The sequence below is a fragment of the Malania oleifera genome, chromosome 4, assembly GCF_029873635.1.
Source record: "Malania oleifera isolate guangnan ecotype guangnan chromosome 4, ASM2987363v1, whole genome shotgun sequence".
NCBI lineage: Eukaryota > Viridiplantae > Streptophyta > Magnoliopsida > Santalales > Ximeniaceae > Malania > Malania oleifera.
In genome coordinates this window covers 125,309,256-125,332,384 of record NC_080420.1, presented here as the reverse complement: position 1 = coordinate 125,332,384, position 23,129 = coordinate 125,309,256, and the positions used below count along the sequence as shown (strand labels likewise).

The 23,129-nt window shown below is 35.6% G+C and overlaps 1 protein-coding gene across 1 annotated transcript; it reads left to right on the top strand.

Moving 5' to 3' along the window:
* Positions 1–23,113, top strand: LOC131153988 (uncharacterized). The gene is made up of 3 exons (XM_058106434.1): positions 1–180; positions 1,017–1,442; positions 23,000–23,113. The coding sequence occupies exons 1-3, from the start codon at positions 1–3 to the stop codon at positions 23,111–23,113; spliced, it is 720 nt and encodes a 239-aa protein (XP_057962417.1).
* The last annotated feature ends 16 nt before the right edge of the window (positions 23,114–23,129 follow it).

Below are 23,129 nucleotides of genomic sequence, written 5' to 3'. Positions count from 1 at the left end.
ATGACACCGGAGAAGACGAGAGACCCAAGAGATGGCCAAAAAATCGACGAGGGTATAGCTGCTGTTGAAGTTCTTGAGCGGACGACAGTGACCGCAAAGGATCCAAGAGTCGAAGCTACAAGCAGAGATGTCGCCAGAGAAGGCAACCCGAGACTACTGCGAGTGCCAAAGATGACGACGGTTGAAACAAAAGACGAGCGGAGACGCTGAGATGAGCCGGAGATACTGGAGAGATGAGAGCCAGAGAATAGAGATCCACAGTGGAATGCCGAAAATCTGAGAGACGAGGATAATTAAAGAAGAACCAGAGAGCGCCGAAGAAGCACTAGCCAGGACTGAGAGCGGACACTGAACCGAACGCGAACGTCGAAGATGCACCAGTCGAAGATGACTGTCAGAGAAGATAGGAGAACCTGAATAGAGAGATGTGAGGACGAACTGAGATGTAGGGAGCTGCCGGAGAATGATGCCGCGATCGGGTTCAGAGAGAGAGGAGAGCGTACGCCGGTGACTATGACAAGCCGGAAACTGGAGGAAACAGGAGAACAATGGAGCGGCGGCGCCCAAAAAAAGAAAAAAATTTAAGAAACCCTAAGCTCTAAAAATGGAGAAGAATGATTCAATATTGATTATTGTTTATAATACAAGGATTACAAGGGTATATATACAGAAGAGAATTAGAAAAAATGGAAAGTAAATATTGTGTTAAAATGGAAAGTGTATGTATCTCTAATAATTTTAAATAAGATTATTTTTAGTATTATGTGGCAAAATCTTAATATATACAATGCATTTGTGCATTGTGGTAGAACCCAAACTGGAAATAAAAATGAATGATAAATGCGAATGTCCATTGGAGACTTATTAGAGGTAGACTAAATTGCAAAAATTATGTTACTAATTATCTGCCGGACCCTCGTCACCAATCTGTTTCCACCTCAATCCCAACCAAAATCCTAACCATGCCACCATTTTCTCCCCCAAAACTCACAAAACCCCGAGCAGAAAACCCCTAGCTCCGGCTGCCACCCTGCCGCTCTCCTCGGCCACCGACGTCTGCTCACTCGCGGCCACGCTCGCCGTCATCGGCGGAGACTCCGTGGCCGCGCTGGCCGCGACGATCTCCCTCGCTGATCCCCAGCGGCGGCGGCGACAAGGAGGTCGTGAAGGAGTACTTCGACAACGCGGGATTCCATAGGTGGAGGAGAATCTACGGAGATGCCGATGATGTTATCAGAGTACAGCTCGATATAAGGCTTGGACACGCGAAGACCGTCGAGAGTGCTGTGCAGATGTTGACGGAAGAAGGGTCGATTGAAGGTGTTACCGTGTGCGATGCGGGTTGTGGGACTGGCTCGCTTTCGATTCCTCTGGCTAAGCGAGGGGCGATTGTTTCAGCGAGTGATATCTCCGTCGCTATGGTTGCTGAAGCCGAGAAGCAAGTAAGCTTTAACCGTTGTTGTTAAAAATGTATTATTATTATTATTATTATTGATTAAAAAAAAAATGCAAAGAAAAAAAAAAAAGGTGGTATGCGTGGCTAATGTGAGCAAATTTCACAAAGGGAAGGTTTTTCCAGATAGAAACAGGGACATTTTTATATTTGTACTATTTTCTTAACAAATTGTGAGATGATTTTTTTTTTTATGTTGGTTGCTCATCAAATTTTATCATTATTTTGATATTTTGAAAGAATAATTCATGAATTTTATTTTATTTTTTAAAAATTACATTTGGAAACATGACTTTCAAATCATGGATTTAGGTTCACGTGAACTTAAACAAATTTCAATACTATATTATATCTTATCTAAATTTAATATAATTTTAAGTTCAATACTTTTCTAAACATAAGATTAGTATTTTTTTTATATATATATTTTTTATTAGTACGAGCTATGTGCTCATGTGGTCACATAATATATGATAACAAAAAGCATAAAAATTATATTAATAACTTGCTGTCCAATTGTACAATGTAATTCAATGTAATACTATTTAGTTTGTGGGATCTTAAAAAGTTGTAGCTTTTGAAACAAATGTATTTTTAGGGAATTGAAGTCTTATAGGACCATACTCTCCCTTAAATTTAAACTTATTTAAAGTAAATAGAAAAGTATTCTTTTTCCTTAAACTTTTATTGCGCGACCTAAAATCATTTACTGTAAGGTTTTTTATATGGGTAGAGATTTCATTTTTTGGACTTGAATTTATTCAAATTTGTACAAAATTCAGTATATGATTTAAATTATATTTTGCGTACATCCTATGTTGACTTTGGTGTGATCCCAAGAGGAAGAGTGAATTGGATACTTAAAAATTTTAGGTCAAATAACCAGCAGCAGTAAACCATAATCTAAGGTCTTTACTAAGCATTTCCAATTCAATAGATACTCATGCGTTTAGATTGGCTAGGCAGATAAAGCAGTTCTAGTATTACACAAGCAATCACAAAATTGTAGTAAAATGTCTATGCAAAGAATTTAGCAAATACAAAATAAACAAGCAAGCACCAAATGTAAAGACAATAAAGGCACAATGACACGCGATATGTTATCAAAGTTTAACAACTGTACTTACGTCCCCGCCTCAAGTTGACAAGTAAAAGGATTCCACTAAAACTCACTTCATGAGTGGAGCGACACCGATTACAATATCTTTTCCTTATTGGGCAAGTTAGATTAATAAGGTCGACCCCAACCTTTACAAACAATCCTTACGAGTTAGATTAACACCCCCTCAAGCCACACCTAAATTACAATCGATTCTTACGGGCTAGATCAACACCTCCTCAAGTCATGTCTGTCACAATATAAACTTTGTGAACAATTAAAGGTGCTTCTATACTAAGAAGATACGTACACCAATGAGCACAATACAATTAATACACTCACAGATGATAAGATTTTATGCTCAGGTGAGATAAGGTTAAGCTATATGTCAACTCTCAACCAATGTGTATATATATTTGTATATACGTGAGAGTGATACCTTTGATTCAAGATAATATATATTCAAAAAATGAATAATCAAAGGACCTTGGAAATCCTAAGCAAGTGTCCCAAAAATATTTTATTGAATATTAAGCACAATAAATACTAGGGTTTAAGCTTGCAAAGATTTTATCAAAAGAATAATATGCAAGCTTCTAGATCTTGCTATATGGATGCTAAGATTCACAAGCAAAGATTAGCATTTCCCAATCAAATATTTATCAGTAAAATATAGTGGGAAAAAACTTTAGCTTACTCTCTAGAAATTAATTTCAGATAATGCAGAATGAGAGAGTAATAAGCTTTAAGAGAATGTATGATAATGCACAATAATTAGAAATCAAACTCACTTTCAAATTGCAATTAGTTTGCAAGCAAGGAGTTATAAACAATGATTCTCCTCAAATATAGTTTTTCCAATAAGAGTGTAAGGAGAATGAGTGATATGCTTGAAAGATTTGAAAGAGTGTGAGCAATAGAAGCATAAAAGATTTTAGAGAATCTTTGCTAAAGGTTTTTACTAATCTGTTGTTAATCAGGACAAATGAAAGTGTATTTATAGATGTCCTTAAAAATATTACCTTTGGGGATACGACAATCATTTTTTAAAAATATTAGTAAAAAATAACCCCTTTTAAGCACTTAAAATGCAGTAAAAATTAGGAAACTTGAGAGGTTTGGTCTCTCGGCACTAAGAGTCAGATGCTCGAACACCCTCAACAGCTCACAGCCATTTTCCCATTCGGTTGACCGTGATCAATGTAATGATCCGGAGAATTAAAATTTATTAAAATAATTAGGAAGTATAATAAATGAAATAGATTAATGGATAATAAGGGGAAGAAGGAAGGATTTTTATAAGAATAGCAGGCCTCGTCGACGAATGTCCTGTCTTCATCGATGAGTGACCTTCTGGAGATTGTCGACGAAGTCTGTTCCTCGTCGATGAAGGAATCTTGAGAGAGTAAATTTGAAACTCTGAATTTCGTTGATGAATGTATCTTCTCCTCAACGAAGTCTCTTCAGTGCCTCGTCGACAAACCTACGTGTCTCGTCGATGAAGCCCTGCCTATAAATAGAGTTTTCTTCATTTCAATGAGAGAAATCGAGATCCTTCTTCTCTCTCTCTCTCTCTCTCTCTCTCTCTCTAAAACGGTTTTCTAGCCTTCTCTCTTCGATTTCAGGCTGGATTTGATCCAATTTGATGATCTGGAACCACCACGACATTTGTAGGATCGTTCTCTGTAAGGCTCTAGGAGCTGATCGTTGGTTTGAGAGGTTTAGGAAACATCCCAAAAATAGGGTAAGTAAGTTATTTTGGGAATTTCTTAACAAATATTGTTATTTGGAGCTTAGGAAGTATTAAATAAGTATTTTTCTTAAGATTTAAGTTAGTTGGAGTTTATTTTAATTAAACTAAGAATTTTGGATTTAGGTTCCAAGTGAATGTGGGTATCAGTTTGGGGATCCTGCTAGCGTAGTTTAGAAGTCAGGTAAGGGAAAATTATATATTAAATCAGGTTTTTATGAATTAAATAAAATGGACCATGTTATATGCATATGTATATGAGTTTTCATTTGGGTATAAAATGTCAATCATGTAAATTATGTTTTCTGAGCTTGGGACTGCTTATTTAGCTATATATATGTGAAAATAAACTAATGAAAGTGAAAGGTATTTTCTGGGAAATTATGTAAGAAATGAAAAGTATGTTCAGTATATAAACGTTAAATGTGGGTTGGCTTATTTTACAAGAAATATGTATGAATTTTACCATTAAATTGTGTGGCATGAGTAAATGTAAATTCTGTGCAAATAGATGTTAAATGTATGAGATGTAGACTAAGTAAGTAAAGTATTAAGAATAAAATATGTTATGGACTATGTTACTTATGTATGTTAATGCAACCATGTAAATGTAAGACAATTTAAAAGAGTCATGTTAGCAGATTCTAACACATTTCTATGTAAACTAACTGATGAAAGCTAAAATGAGTTGTAGACTAACTGATGATGGTTAAAGACCAACTGTAGTACGAATGAAAGAAAGAAAAATGCAATGTAATGACAATGAAATGATAATGGAATGAAATGTGAAATGTGAACGATATAAATGGAAGAGTCATTTAAAGTGAAATGTAATGTTATGTTTAAGCTATGAATGTGAATAGATATGAATGGTTGAATAATAACAGAAAGAATAATGTATTATGTTATTAGAAGTATTTATGCTATTAGAATATGTTACGTTTGGGTGAGGCGTACTCTTCGCTTGAGGGCTTGCTGAGAAAGGCGAGTGCGCTAGTAACTTCAGATGTGGCAGTAGCTGCATAACGTACTAAGGCAGAGTGAACCTACTTATATGGGCGGATAGATTCCCCATCCTTGGGGCCTTCACTAGTAAACTTTTGTTGAACTATGTGAGTATGAGATCAATCTAATACCTGAGGGCTTACTGAGTAAGGTGAGTGCCCTAATATGCTTTAGTTATGACCTTCTGGTTGCCAAATGTATCAGAGTAGAGGGGTGCTACTTGTATAGACGAGTAATCACCCCTATCCTTAGATAATCTCGTGGGTTAAATATATTACATGTGTTTGATTAGGCTAAGAGAATGATTTCAGTGTTTATGGAAGTGTTTTGCAAATGTTATGAAAATGATATTTATAAATCTCATGTTAGTCACACACTGTTTTAATATATTATTATGGTATTATATGTATGGAGATTATGTTTATGTTTTCTGCTGCGCATGTATTGATTTATGGATTATCAATATTTTATTAGGTATAACACACCGAACCACGTTTAAGGGTTTGAAACGTTACATTTTGGTATCAGAGCAATGATTTTGGGATGTTGAGAACTTAGGAATGATTTATACCAGAGTATAGGAACGAATTAGAATGAAAATAGGAGATGGTTAGGTTAGGTGTCGAAAAGTAGGTATAGTGTAGGGAAGTATAGGATTTTGTCTTATAGCTTGGAGGCAGAAATCCCATGGCGAACTTCTGTGATTTTCTTATTCAGTCAACGGTCTCAGAAAACCATAGTAAATCCATCGATAATGATGTTTCTTAGTCGTAAGATTGGTCCTTAGATGGAGATTTTGGTTTTATATTGGATTTAATTTAATGATTATGTTGTTTGAGGTTATGATATGGAATTCTTATCTCTTCTATGTCCTATTTTCAGGATGGATTCTGGAGATGAGAATGTAGAGGTTGAAGGAAGAGAGGATTCAGTGACTTCTAGTGAAGAAGAAATAGATACCTCTAAGGTGTTGCGAGGTATCGCCCATCAGGTTAAGGCAGAGATGAAGAAGGATCCAAAAGAACATAACTGTCCACCTGCAGGACAGGGCTGCAACATTAAGGATTTTATGAGGATGAACCCTCCAGCCTTTACAGGAGGACCCGATACAGTGGTAGTTGAGAATTGGGTACAAGAAATAGAAGAGTTTATGGTCGTACTCGACTGCACGAACGAACAGAAGGTTCGATATGCTGCATTCAAGATGACTAGAGAGGCAAAGCGTTGGTGGCTATCTGCGAAGCTGCTAGAGGATCAGAGGGTCGTAAAGATAGCTCTTACCTAGGAGAGATTCAAGAAGCTGTTCTTTGACAGGTATTCTCCTTCATCTGTCTGAAAAGAAAAGATTAAGGAGTTTACTAATCTGACCCAGGGGGATATGATGGTTGCGGAGTATGCAGCTAAATTTGTAAAATTTTCGTGTTTCGCTCCATTTCTGATCCCAAATGAAGTAAAGAAGGGTAGGAAATTTGAGAAAGGCCTGAGGCGTAGAATCTACGAGCTGGTGGTCAGGTTTTAGGTCCAAAGTTTTTCAAAACTAGTTGATAAGGCCTCGGTGTTGGAGAAGAGTATCCAGAGTAGCACTGAGTCTTCAAAGTAGAAGAAAAGATCTGCACCATCTAGTTTTCAGTCTGAGACCAGTTAAGGATCAGCGAAGAAAGGGAAAGAAGTAGTGGGCTTTGTATGCCCGAAGTGTAATAAGAGGCATAGGGGCAAATGCTGGTTTTGCACTCCGAATTGCTACAGGTGTGGTAAGTCAGGGCATATCAAGAAAGATTATCGGGAACCATTGGCTATGGTATCTGTTCAGAATCAGGACCGGGGAAAACAGCTAGTACTGTTTGGAAGAGGTGCTCCACCCCGACTGTATACACTTCGAGCTAAGAAGGATGCCATCAGAGAAGCAGGCATGAGATTATATTTAAGATAATGATGATTTAATTTAATGAATAATGATTGAATGATTTATATGATGATATGCATGCTAAGTTCTTATAGTTGTAGTTAGCAAATGAATTCAAGTAAAGTGAAAGCATGGTTAGTTAGTAAAATTTCGAGGACAAAATTTCTTAAGGAGGGGAGAATGTAATAATCCAGAGAATTAAAATTTATTAAAATAATTAGGAAATATAATAAATGAAATGGATTAATGGATAATAAGGGGAAGAAGGAAGGATTTTTAGAAGAATAGCAAGCCTCGTTGACGAATGTCCTATCTTCGTCAACGAGTGACCTTCTGGAGATCGTCGACGAAGTCTGTTCCTCGCCGATGAAGGAATCCCAAGAGAGTAAATTTGAAACTCTGAAATTCATTGACGAAGGTATCTTCTCATTGACGAAGTCTCTTTAGTGCCTCGTCGATGAACCCACATGTTTCGTCGACGAAGCCCTTCCTATAAATAGAGTTTTCTTCATTTTAGCGAGAGAATTCAAGATCCTTCTTCTCTCTCTTTGTTTCTCTCTCTAAAATAGTTTTCTAGCCTTCTCTCTTCGATTTCAGGCTGGGGTTGACTCGGTTTGACAATCTGGAACCACCACGAGATTTGTATGATCATTCTCTACAAGGCTGTAGGAGCTGATCGTTGGTTTGAAAGGTTTAGGAAACATCCCAAAATAAGGGTAAGTGAGTTATTTTGGGAATTTCTTAACGAATATCGTTATTTGGAGCCTAGGATGTATTAAATAAGTATTTTTCTTAAGATTTAAGTTAGTTGGAGTTTATTTTAATTAAACTAAGATTTTTGGATTTAGGGTCCAAATGAACGTTGTGGGTATCGGTTTGAGGATCCTACTAGCGTAGTTCAGAAGCCAGGTAAGGGGAAATTATATATTAAATCAAGTTTTTATGAATTAAATAAAATGGACCATGTTATATGCATATGTATATGAGTTTTCATTTGGGTATAAAATGTCAATCATGTAAATTATGTTTTCTGAGCTTGGGGCTGCTTGTTTAGCTATGTATATGTGAAAATAAACTGAAGAAAGTGAAAGGTATTTTTTGGGAAATTATGTAAGAAATGAAGAGTATGTTCAGTATATAAACGTTAAATGTGGGTTGACTTATTTTACAAGAAATATGTATGAATTTTACCGTTAAATTGTGTGTCATGAGTAAATGTAAATTTTGTACAAATATATGTTAAATGTATGAGATGCAGGCTAAGTAAGTAAAGCATTAAGAATAAAATATGTTATGGACTATGCTGCTTGTGTATGTTAATGCAACCATGTAAATGTAAGACAACTGAAAAGAGGCATGTTAGCAGATTCTAACACATTTCTATGTAGACTAACTGATGACAGCTAAAAAGAGTTGTAAATTAACTGATGATGGCTAAAGACTAGTTATAGTACGAATGAAAGAAAGGAAAATGCAATGTAATGACAATGAAATGATAATGGAATGAAATGTGAAATGTGAACGATATGAATGGAAAGAGTCATTTAAAGTTAAATGTAATGCTATGTTTAAGCTATGAACGTGAATAGATATGAATTGTTGAATAATGACAGAAAGAATAATGTATTATGTTATTAGAAGTATTTATGCTATTAGAACATGGTACAACTGGGTGAGGCGTACTCTTCGCCTGAGGGCTTGCGTAGAAAGGCGAGTGCACTAGTAACTTCAGATGTGGCAGTAGCTGCATAATGTACTAGGGCAGAGGGAACCTACTTGTATAAGCGAGTAGATTTCCCTATCCTTGGAGCCTTCACTAGTAAACTTTTGTTGAACTATGTGATTATGAGATCAATCTAATACTTGAGGGCTTACTGAGTAAGGTAAGTGCCCTGGTATGCTTTAGTTGTGACCTTCTGGTTGCCAAATGTATCAGAGCAGAGGGGTGCTACTTGTATGAGCGGGTAATCACCCCTATCCTTAGGTTATCTCGTGGGTTAAATCTATTGCATGTGTTTGGTTAAGCTCAGAGAATGATTTCTGTGTTTATGGAAGTGTTTTGCAAATGTTATTAAAATGATATTTATAAACCTCATGTTAGTCATACGCTGTTTTAATATATTGTTTCTTCCTTTACTGAGATGTGTATCACCCAAATATGATTCTTTCTTTTTTAAGACATCCTCGAGGTCGGGCCTAGAGAGCTCAAGGGTTTAGAGTTTTTTTAGGATTGTAAAGGAAAAGGGTATTTTTTTTATTTATATACTATGGGGATTGTATAAAGTTTAAGTTATGTTTTATGTTGTTATGTTTTAAGTCTGTTGAAGAAGGAATGATTGTGAATACTTAAATGTATTGGAGATACGTGAATATATGGAAATGCGGGTGAAGAATGGTCAATATGGATTGTAGAAAGGAATTAGTAAACTTTGGTATTATGGTATTATATATATAGAGATTATGTTTATGTTTTCCGCTGCGTATGTATTAATTTATGGATTATCAGGATTTTATTAGGTATAACGCACTAGATCGGGTTTAAGGGTTCGGGATGTTATAGTCAAAGGCCAGTCGGTTGAGCTAGGCGATTTTACAAAGCTTTGAGCTTTCAGTCACCCGGTGAGAGGTTTGGTTGGCTGAGCTATGAACTATGGTTGCCCGAGCTTAAATTGAACTAACATTTCGGTTGGCTAAGTACAGTAAGGATGGTCACATCCAAAGTTCGATCGATTGAGGAGAGTTAGTTCAAAAACGGTTCGGTCGGCTGAGGCTTGGTCAACCTATTGACCTCCAACTAGTTCGATCGACCGAGACATTTTGTATTGCCAAGGTTTGGTTGCTCAAAACATCACAAAAATGGCCTTTATGTCCTGTTTGGTCTCTTGTGCTATTTCAACCCTGTGTGAACGAGCATATGGAATTTAAGTCTAAAGGTATTAGTCCCTATAGTCCTTCTATGGCCACTTGAACATAAATACCTATCATGCATCAGATGCAAATATTACAGACCACAAAAATTACAGACCAAAAATTTAATTACAAATACAATAGAGAACATTGGTCTTCATTCCTTTTGCTTTTTACGATGCTAAGCAACATCCTTAATGAATAATTCTTTCAGCTTCTTATGGCTTTAACAGTACCTCCACTCTTCGTGTCATCCCATAAATATATGTTCAAGTACTAAGTGCACAAGTGAGATACCTTGGATTTGTCATAATCAAAATGGGATATGACCCATAAGGTCAACAATCTCCCCGTTTTTTATGATGACAAATGTAAAAGCAAAAGTTGGGTACAGTCCAAGAGGGCTCCCCCTGAGAATATGCATATATGAAAAAATATACCAGATCAAGCATATTCATAACAGAAGATATTTTAAAGATGTGCATATATTTGTCATGCGTGCTCGGATGCCAAGAGAAATAAATAAGTATGCCCACATAAATAAGTATGCCTAGTTTTTTCTAAAGCACTTCTCCCCCTTTTGACATCAGCAAAAAGGGGCTAACAACAAAACGTTTTGGATAAGAATGTCATTTTAGAACTAATCAGAGGCCAATGAAGATGATTTGAAGGAAATGCCTATTCAAGAGCATATCGAGTGCAAAGGTTTTTGTGTCACGATGTTGCTGAAAAAGAAACTTTAAAAGAATAAATTAAGCAAGCCATCATTTCTCTGGTTAACTGATTTAGCACACGACAGAAAAATGTATAACCAAAAGGGACAACAAATGTGATCTTTAAATTTTGTAGAACATTAATGCAAGACCATAGGCCATAAAGGAGGTTGTGGATAAAAGGATTTAGGCATTTATTATAACAATCCATACTAATTTGATAAACAAAGTTAAGGTAGGTGATGAAGAAGAGTATAAATTTTAATTTCAGAAGCTCCCCCTGACAATTTGAAGGACGAGCTTAGTTCCAAATAAGCATGTATAGAACACTTATGTAATCAGAACAATCCATATAAGTAATATGCAATAAGAGTAAAATATGATGTTCTAAGTGCACAAGGCAGCCTTAGTGTTCAATATGCATCTAGGTCTATAGAGTTTGCATTTGCTAAAGCTCAAGAAGTTATGAAAAAAAAAATTAGCAGCATTTTGTTTGTAACTAAGGCATAATCCAAACAAAATAAACTTCAACCCTGGTTGTGTATAATCAAATAGTTTGTAATAATCCAACCTGAGGACAGACAAGTTACAGATACTGTGTAACGCCCCGAACCCATTAACCCGGGTCCGATGCGTTATACTTGATAAAACTCTGATAATCCACAATTTCATACATATGCAGAGAAAAACATAAACATAATCTCCATAATCCGTAATACAGTAATACCACAATACCGTAATACTAGACTTTACTATTCCTATCTATATTCCATAATATTCATCCATCACCTGCGTTTCCATGGATACATACATCTCCAAAATATTTTAGTATTTTCACAATCATTCCTCTCTCAACAGACTTAAAACATAAAGACATAAAACATAAACTTAAACTTAAACTTTATACAACTCCTCAGCATATTAAAAATATACCATTTTCTCTTACAACCCTCAAAAGGCTATAAACCCTTGAGCTCCTAAGCTCGACCTCGAGGATGTCCTGAAGAAGAAACATTCATATTCGGGTGAGACACATCTCAATAAGGGAATAAATACGCATATTAAAATAGCATGTGGCTAACATAAGGTATATAGATATCATTTTAATACATTTTCAAATCATTAACATAACTCTGAAATCATTTTTTGATCCTATTCAAACACATCCAGAGATTTAACCCACGAGATTGCCCAAGGATAGGGGTGATTACCCGCCCATACAAGTAGCACCTCTTTGCTCTGATACTTATGTAACCCTAAGGCCACAACTAAAGCATATTAGGGCACTCACCTTACTCAGTAAGTCATCAAGTGTTAACTTGGTCTCGTACTCACTCATTCAACAATAGTTTACTGGCAAAGACCCTAAGGATAGGAAAATCTATCCGCCTATACAAGTAGGTTCCCTCTGCCCTAGTACGTTATACAGCTACTACCACATCTGAAGCTACTAGTGCATTCGCCTTTCTTAGCAAGCCCTTTGGCGAAGAGTTTGCCACCCAATTGTAACATGTTCTACATACATAGATACTTCTAATATCATAATACATTATTCTTTTCTGTCACTATTCATTCATACACATCTGTTTATGTTCATAGCATAAGCATTACATTATGTTTCACTTTAAGTGACTCTTTCCCATTTTACATCATTCACATTGGTCATGTCATTCCATGGTCATTCCATTGTCATTTCATTGCATAACGTTTTCATTTCATTCCTTCGTACTACAACTAGTCTTTAGTCATCATCAGTTAGTCCACATAGAAATGCGCTAGAATCTGCTACAGTTGGTCCATATAGAAATGCGCTAGAATCTGCTAACATGACTATCTTTCAGCTGTCTTACATTTACATGGTTGCATTTAACATACACATGCAACATTGTCCATATCATATTTTATTCTCAATACTTTACTTACTTAACTTACATCTTATACATTTAGCATATATTCGCAAAGAATCTCATGCCACACAATTTTACAGTAATTTCATACATATTCTTGTAAAATAAGCGAACCCACATTTAACATTTATATGCTGAAAATACATTTCATTTCTCACATAAATTCCTCAGAAAATTCATTTTCACTTTCATCAATTTACTTTCACATATACATAGCTATATAAACATTCATAGACTCAGAAAACATAAATTTCATGGTTGGCATTTTAAACCCACATAAATATATATATATATATATATATATAACACATAATCCATTTTAATTTATGAAAAACTTGGTTTAATATATAAATTTTCCCCTTACCTAACTTTCAAACTACGCTGGCAGGATCCCCAAACCGATACCCGCAACGTTCACTTGGACCCTGAATCAAAAATCCTAATTTAATTAAAATAAATTCCAACTAACTCAAATCTTAAGGAAAACACTTATTTACTATTTCCTAGGCTCCATACAACATTATTCATTAAGGAAATCAAAAAATAATTCACTTACCTTGATTTTGGGATATTTCACAAACCTCTCAAACCAACGATCAGCTCCTACAACCTTGTAGAGAATGATCCTACGAACCTCGTGGCGGTTCCAGATCGTCAAACTGGGTCAAATCCAACCCAAAATCGAAGAAAGAAGGTAGGAAAACCATTTTTAGAGAGAGAGAGAGAGAGAGTGAAGAAGGTTCGTGAATTATGCTGAAAAATGAAGAACAACCTATTTATAGACAGGGCTTCGTCAACGAGACACGTGGATTCATCGATGAGACACTGTAGAGACTTCGTCGACGAGAAGATACCTTTGTCGCTAAAATTCAAAGTTTCAAAATACTCTCTTGGAATTCTTTCGTCGACGAGGAACTGGATTCGTCGACGAGCTTTAGAAGGACACTTGTCGACAAGGACAGGACATTTGTCGACGAAACCTATTGTTCCTTTTCTAATTTCTTTCCTTTTTCTTTATTACCCATTAATCTATTTCATTTATTGTATTTCCTAATTATTTTAAATTTTCGGGTCATTACATTCTCCCTTCCTTAAGAATTTCGTCCTCAAAATTTTACTAACTAAGCATCCTTTTACATTACTCAAATTCATTTGCTAACTATCATCATAAGAACTCAACATATATCTCATCATATAAATCAAGCAATCATTCTCTATTAAATCATCACTATTTTAAATATAATCTCACACCTGCTTCTCTGATGGCATCCTCCTCATCTCAAAGTGTGTACAGTCGGGCTGGACCACCTCTTCCAAGTGGTACTTGTTGTTTCCCCCGATCCTGATTCTGAACAGCTACCATAGGCAATGATTCTCGACAATCTTTCTTGATATGCACTCGCTTGCCACACCTGTAGCAATTCAGAGTGCCAAACCAACATTCGCCCATATGCCTTTTATCACACTTCGAGCATCCAAGGCCCACTGCTTCCTTTCCTTTCTTCGCCGATCCCTGACTGGTCTTAAACTGAAAACTAGATGGTGCAAGTCTCTTCTTCTGCTCTACAGACTCAGTGCTTCCCTGGATACTCTTTTCCAGTACCAAAGCCTTATCGACTAATTCTAAAAAATTTTGAACCTAAAACCCAACCACCAACTCGTAGATTCTGCGCCTCAAGCCTTTTTCAAATTTTCTAGCCTTCCTTGCTTCATTTAGGATCAGATATGGAGTGAAATGCGACAACTCCACAAATCTAGCCGCATACTCCGCAACCGTCATATCCCCCTGGGTCAGATTAGTAAACTCTTCAATCTTTTCCTCTCTAATAGATGAAGGAAAATACCTATCAAAGAACAGTTCCTTGAATCTCTCCCAGGTAAGAGCTACCTTTACCACCCTATGATCCTCTAGAAGCTTCGCAGAAAGCCACCTGCGCTTCGCCTCTCCTATCATCTTGAAAGTGGTATAGCAGACCTTCTGTTTGTCCGTGCAGTTGAGTATAACCATAATCTCCTCTATCTTCTGTACCTAGTTCTCTACAACCACAGGATCAGGTTCTCATGTAAAGGCTGGAGGGTTCATCCTCATAAACTCTTTTATGCTGCAGTTTTGTCCTACAGGTGGACAGTTCTATTTCTTTTGATCCTTCTTCATTTCTGCTTTAACTTGACGGACGATACCTCGCAGCACCTTAGAGGTATCTATTTCTTCTTCACTAGAAGTCATTGAATCCTCTCTTCCCTCAACCTCTACATTCTCATCTCCAGAATCCATCCTGAAATTAGGATAAAGAAAAGATAAGAATTTTATATTATAACCTCAAACAACATAATCATTAGATTAAATCCAATAAAAATCAAAATCTCCATATAAGGACTAGTCTCTCAATTTAGAAACAAAACAAAATCCTATGCTTTTCTGAGGTTGTCGACTGCTTCAAAAAAATCACAGGAAATGGTCGACGTATTTTTGCCTCTAAATCACAAAACAAAATCCTATGCTTCCCTACACCAAACATATTTCTTAGTACCTAACCTATTCATCTCCTATTTTCATCCTAACTTATTCCTATACTCTGGTGTAAATCATTTCCTAAATTTTCAAAATCCCAAAATCATTGCTCTAATACCATAATGTAACGCCCTGAACCCATAAACTCGGGTTTGGTGCATTATACCTGATAAAACCCTAATAATCCATAATTCCATACATACGTAGTGGAAAACATAAACATAATCTCCATAATCCATAATACATTAATACCACAATAACGTAATACCAGAGTTTACTATTCCTATCTATATTCCATAATATTCATCCATCACCTGCATTTCTATGGATACATACATCTCCAAAATATTTCAGTATTTTCACAATCATTCATTTCTCAACAGACTTAAAACATAAAGACATAAAACATAAACTTAAACTTAAACTTAAACTTTATACAACTCCCCAGCATATAAAAAATATACCCTTTTCTCTTACAACCCTCAAAAGGCTATATAAACCCTCAAGCTCCTAAGCCCGACCTCGAGGATGTCCTGAAAAAGAAACATTTATATTCGGGTGAGACACATCTCAGTTAAGGAATAAATACACATATTAAAATAGCGAATGGCTAACATGAGGTATATAGAAATCATTTTTATACATTTGCAAACCATTAACATAACTCTGAAATTATTTTATGATCCTATTCAAACACATATAGAGATTTAACCCACGAGATAGGATAGGGGTGATTACCCACCCATACAAGTAGCACACATTTGCTCTGATACTTAGGTAACCGTAAGGCCACAACTAAAGCATATCAGAGCACTCACCTAACTCAGTAAGCCCTTAAGTCTTAACTTGATTTCGTACTCACGCATTCAACAATAGTTTACCGGCAAATGCCCTAAGGATAGAGAAATCTACCCGCTCATATAAGTAGGTTCCCTCTGCCCTAGTATGTTATGCAGCTACTGCCACATCTGAAGCTACTAGTGCACTTGCCTTTCTCAGCAAGCCCTCAGGCGAAGAGTTTGCCTCACTCAATCGTAACATGTTCTACATACATAGATACTTCTAATATCATAATACTTTATTCCTTTCTATCATTATTCATTCATACACATCTGTTCATATTCATAGCTTGACCATTGCATTTCGCTTCACTTTAAGTGACACTTTCCCATTATACATCATTCACATTTGTCATTTCATTCCATGGTCATTCCATTGTCATTTCATTGCATAACGTTTTCATTTCATTCCTCCGTACTACAGCTGGTCTTTAGCCATCATCAGTTAGTCCGCATAAAAATGCACTAAAATCTGCTACAGTTAGTCCACATAGAAATGCGCTAGAATATGTTAACATGACTGTCTTTCAGTTGTCTTACATTTACATGGTTGCATTTAACATACACATGCAACATTGTCCATATCATATTTTATTCTCAATATTTTACTTGCTTAGCCTGCATCTCATACATTTAGCATATATTCGCAAAAAATCTCATGCCACACAATTTAATAGTAATTTCATACATAATCCTGTAAAATAGGCGAACCCACATTTAACATTTATATGCTGAAAATACATTTCATTTCTCACATAAATTCCTCAAAAAATTCCTTTTCACTTTCATCAATTTACTTTCACATATACATAGCTATATAAACATTCTTAGACTCAGAAAACATAAATTTCATGGTTGGCATTTTAAACCCACATAAAAACATATATATAAATAACACATAATCCATTTTAATTCATAAAAAACCTGATTTAATATATAAATTTCCCCCTTACCTGACTTTCAAACTACGCTAGCAGCATTCACTTGGATCCTGAATCAAAAATCCTAACTTAATTAAAATAAATTCCAACTAACTCAAATCTCAAGGAAAACACTTATTTACTATTTCCTAGGCTCCATACAATATTATTCATTAAGGAAATCCCAAAATAATTCACTTACCATGATTTTGGGATGTTTCCCAAACCTCTCAAACCAACGATCAACTCCTACATCCTTGCAGAGAATGATCCTACGAACCTCGTGGCAGTTCCAGATCATCAAACCGAGTCAAATTCGGCCCGAAATCGAAGAGAGAAGGTAGGAAAACCGTTTATAGAGAAAGAGAGTGAAGAAGGTTCATGAATTACATTGAAAAATGAAGAATAACCTATTTATAGACTGGGCTTCGTCGATAAGACACGTGGATTCGTTGATGAGGCACTGTAGAGACTTTGTCAATGAGAAGATACATTTGTCGCTGAAATTTAGAGTTTCAAAATATACTCTCTCGAGATTCCTTCGCCGACGAGGAACTGGATTCGTCGATGAGCTTTAGAAGGACACTCGTCGACGAGGACAGGACATTCATCGATGAGGCCTTCTGTTCCTTTTCTAATTTCTTTCCTTTTTCCTTATTACCCATTAATCCATTTTATTTATTGTATTTCCTAATTATTTTAACTTTCCAGGTCATTACATACTAAGGCTTCCTAAAGACTCGACCACAATGACAATGATCCAATAAAACACGTGAGTCCAAAGTGAATAGAAAGCACACATAGTAAAATCAAAAATGGATTTAGAGATTAAGATCATATATCATTTGAAAATCACTCAACCTTTCAAAAATGATTTTATTATTCAGCAAATGGTGTGTGATTTTGTGCATGGGATTTCTAATAAAAATTCGGCAACATGCCATCTGTAAATTCAACATATCCCATACCTGCAAGTCACACAATAACCATCCATTCATAACATATTTGCATCTTGCAGATACCAATTACTAGTAATCACATCACTGCATCAGTCATACTGGAGGCATCAACAACCAGATAGAATATTCAAAAAAATTAAAAAGTTCATGCCATCGTGTGATTAGAAATCAAATCAACCACCATAGAGTAAAAGCAATAATCAAAAGTGTGTGTGTGTGTGTGTGTGTGTGTGGGTGCATATGCAATGCAAAAACAAAATAAAAATTGTATAAAGTTACAGACCCATAAAAAGTGTATATAAGAAAAAAGAAACTAATAAGCAGCTGATTCTGAGGGGTTCCCTCTATGTCTGTCCCTCAACTCCCCAATAGTGCCTTCCTCTTCTTCACTGACCACCATTTGATTCCCCTTTTCATTCTCATCATTCATCTCTCTGAGGTGATCATCAAGCAAATGAAAATTTGCCTTCACTATGGAATCAAGCTCACTGATTCTGTTGCAAAGGGCAGTGTGTCGGTTTTCTAATGTGGTGACCAGTTCCCTCAACTCTCTCTAAATAGATTCAATGGACTGAATTTGGGACTCCTTGAACTCAGCGAAGGAGGATGCCAGACCTGTGAGGGCAGTCATGATGTCTGTAATGAAGGACTGAGGAGGCTGCTTTTGTGGTGCCACTGGAGGGGCTCCTATTCTCTCTGGGATGGTAGGCAACCGCATGTTTCCTACAAGCTCGTAGCCCATTAGTTTCATAGTAGTGGAGGAGAACAAGTCGGAGTTTTTCTTCTTTTTCAGCAGTGAATAATGAGATTTGGTAACCCCTAATCGTAGGAAGACATTATTTTGAATGCTCCCATATGGCAGTACTGTCCTTTTTCCACAAGTCTTCATAAACATCCATTTGATAACCAAGGAGGGCAAATCCAGCTTCTTTCTCATGAATAGGCACCACATAATGAAGCAGTCTAGAAAGAATATGTGGTCTTTAGAGCCAGATTTTGATAGGATGTTAAATGTGATAAGGTGATGGACTATTTTGGCCTCGAGATTGAAAGTCGTCCTATAATCTAGAGGATGATTTTCATTGACCACAAAATTAGACATCACCAGACCTATAAACCTTTCCACTGAGAACTCCTGTTCATTGATCCAAGAGGACTTCATATTAGGACAAATAACTTCACCTCGCACGACATTGAAAGTCTCAGCAAGGTAATCCTCATCAAATCTAATATCCATGTCCATGACCCTAGAGTAGTACCCCCGATCAACTTGCCTCAGATTTGCATAGAATAACCTTACAAGAATCGAGTACATTCCCCTCGGCTGATCAGCTATGAAAGAGTACCATCCTTGATACTTAAACATCTCCAAAATATTATTGAAATGAGATTGCATGAATGGAATGTCAAGGATCTTACCAAAGATGGGATCTTTTGTTTTGAAATCCCTCTCATACCTAATCTTCTTCTCGGGAGAAACGAACCAATCTATGGGAGCAGCTCTAGACTCAATCCGTCTTTCGGCTCCTAACATTGTAAATGATGGATTGGGGTAGGATTTTTAGATGATCAAAGGTGAGGAATGTGAAGGGAACACAAACAAGGAGTAACTTCAGTTTGCTCTCAAGGAAAGAAAAAAAATGAAGCTATCCCGCATCTAAAACTATATAAAGTTTGTGGTTTCAGTCGCCCGGTAAAGCCCACGGTCGACCAAATCGCAATAATTACAGCACGACATGGGTCTGTAACAAATAAAGTCGGAGAATTGTTGTAAACGAATGTGTAATAAACAACAAAGTCGAAGAAATTTTGTACAGGCTTTATATGTGTGTGGGTTTACTCACTCTTACGAGAAAACATGCGTTTATTATACATTCACTGTTGGAGAATTTCTTTATGTGGGTGTGTACATGTGTACGTTTACTCTTTTACGAGCAATCTTACATACTAAATTGTCGTTTTGTAAACAGATATTTCGTACATATTATACTATGTATATGGAATAAACTTATAAAGTAATAGTAAATAAAAGTGTGATATCTAAGCAATAATTAATCAGTGTAATACTATTTCTTTTATTCGTTCAATTACATATTAAATAATTCTTACCAAAAAGAAATTTAAAATTTTTAAAATTCATTAAAATTCACCTCGAACAGAACTACACAATACGAGATATAACTCATTTCTAAGTCTTAATATATTCAAACTTGAAACCTTTAAACTTTATCAAATAAAGCATCCCTTAATTTTTATTTTATGCATAAAAATAATTAAGGGCACAACCATATATATAGAAATCCTAATTTGCCTAATTGCTAGTTAATAGGATTAATAATTGCCTAAACATTTAGCATAAAGGAATATAATGGAATCGAGTATAAATGGATAGAATTTATTATTCGATTTTGTCCTATTCTCCACTCAAATTTTCATTCCTTTCCATTCTCACTCATTCCATTCCGTAACCCAAACATGAAATGAGTCCTATCTACTGCAGTAGGTTTTTAATTTGGAAGAATAGTTGGCTTAGAAATAAATGTTGCAATCTTTTGATTGTTGAGAGATTTAATTGGGAACAAATTTTGATTCTTATTTGGTTACTATTAAAGATTTTGACACCCTACTAGTTTGTTTTTACGGTAAAAGAAGAAGATATTTTGTGAAAGTTCAGAGTTATCATTCACATACTAGTAAGGCAGGCCAGAATATTAAAAAAAAAAAAAAAGGCAAGCCAGAATAAGGAATGCTATTAATGTGAAAAATATTAGTAGCATATCTAAGTTTAATTCTGCATAAATTTTAAGAGTTCAAATTTATCATTCAGATCCTACTTGTAGGGTGTGGAAATGAGTTATTCGGTTTGTTAGAAGATTGGTTTTGTTGGGAAATGTGGAGATGTTGGCTATTTGTTTTACAGGTTTTGGTTGTTTACAGATGGCTCAGTCATATGGAGATGTGGAAATTGAATAGTTTTGTAGGGTATTTGGTTGGAATGTAATGGACATGTTTTTATGGCAAGATTAGTCTCCATTTTTTGCTGTTGGATAGAATTCATTATTTGGCTTCCTTTAGTATCGTGCAGCTGGCTATTTCAAAGGGGTGTGTTTCATGAATTAGTAGGCTGCCAAGATCTTTAATAGTAACCAAATAAGAATCAAAATTTGTTTTCAATTAAATCTCTCAAAATCAGAAAGATTGCAACATTTATTTCTAAGGTAGTTATTCTTCTAAATTAGAAACCTACTACAGTACATAGGTTCATGTTTGGTTTGCGGAGTGGAATGAGGTGAGAATAGAAAGGAATGAAAATTTGAGTGGAAAACATGACAATATCAAATAATAAATTTGATCCCTTTCTACTTGATTCCATTCTATTCCTTTATGCTAAACGTGTAGGCAATTATTAATTTTATTAACTACCAATTAGGCAAATTAGGATTTCTATATATATGGATGTGCCCTTAATTATTTGAATGCATAAAATAAAAACTAAGGGATGCTTTATTTGATAAAGTTTAAAGGTTTCGAGTTTGAATATATTAAGACTTAGAAATGAGTTATATCTTGTATTGTGTAGTTTCGGTCATGGTGAATTTTAATGAATTTTAAAAATTTTAAAATTCTTTTTGGTAATAATTACTTAATGTGTAATTGTTCGAATAAAAAAATAGTATTACACTTAATTATCACTCAAATATCACACTTTTATTTACTATTAATTTATAAGTTTATACCATATACATAGTATAATATGTACTATTGTAAGCTTGCTCGTAAGAGAGTAAACGTACACATGTACACACCCGCATACAGAAATTCTCTGACTTTGTTGTTTAGCACACTCGTGTACACTGTACAGGATTTTCCGACTTTATTGTTTACTTTATTATCTGCTGAACTACGCATATGTATACACACTAATGATGAATGTATAATAAACGCATGTTTTCTCACAAGAGTGAATAAACCCACACATATCAAATGTGTACAAAAATTCTTTGACTTTGTTGTTTAGTATACATTAGTTTACATTGTTGTTTAGTATACATTAGTTTACAACAATTCTCCGACTTTATTAGTTACCTTAACCTTATTATTCGCGAAAATTAATACTCATATGTAAACTAATGATTAGGTTAGGTATTCTTGATTTTTTCTGTTCATTAAAGCTTCACACTAGGTCTACCATTATAAAATGTTTAGAATAAATATTTGGATAATTAATTGCTCAGTTTTTATTTATATTTTTGTTCTTATAATATATATAATAATAATTAATTATATAGTTATTCCTTTACGAAATATTTGGATGAATATAATATATTTTTTTTCACTTTCTTGTCTTAAGGGGTTCTTGCTCTCTCGCCTGTAAGTATGGTCATCGCTTTCATTCTCTCTTCATTTCCCTCTCTCTATCTCTCTCTTTCTCAGATTTCAAGTTCAGTAGTAGAGCAGTAGTACTAGTACTACTTACATATTAATTAGACACAAGAACTATGGCCGGCGGCGGAGGTGGAGGTAGAGATTTCTTGCCGTTCTTGGCCATGGTTCTTGTGCAGGTGGGGTTCGCCGGAATGAACATAATTTCCAAGCTGGCCATGGATTCCGGCATGAACCCTTTTGTCCTCGTCGCTTACCGCTAGCTGTTCGCCACTGTTGCCATCGTCCCCTTGGCTCATTTCTTGGAAAGGTAACAAATTCACATACCATCCATCCATCCATACATAAATGTATGTATGTATGCATGCATGCATGGCATGTGGTCATGTACTTATGTGTGATGTATGTATGTGTGTGGCCGTTCATCAAATCTTGTTACATGTACAGAACGTCTGCATGGGTTTTTTAGTTGAATTTCATTTTCGTTTTAATGTTTAATGTTTTGAGTCTTTTGATCTCTCTCCGCCGGCATTGATTTCTTTTCATATGGGGAAAAGTTTAAGTCCAGGCGGCCTGTTAGTTTCCACAGAAAGTTAATTCTGTCATTTTTTCTGCACATAACGAGGAAATAATTCAATTGGGTATGCAGAAGGCCAGGCTCCCAGCTGAGAATGGCCACAATCACAAGCAACAAAGGGCTGAACACAGAGACATAGAGGGGGCCTTTGCTTTGTATGCACCAACTCATGAGGCAAAATGCTAGTGCAGAACCCACAAGG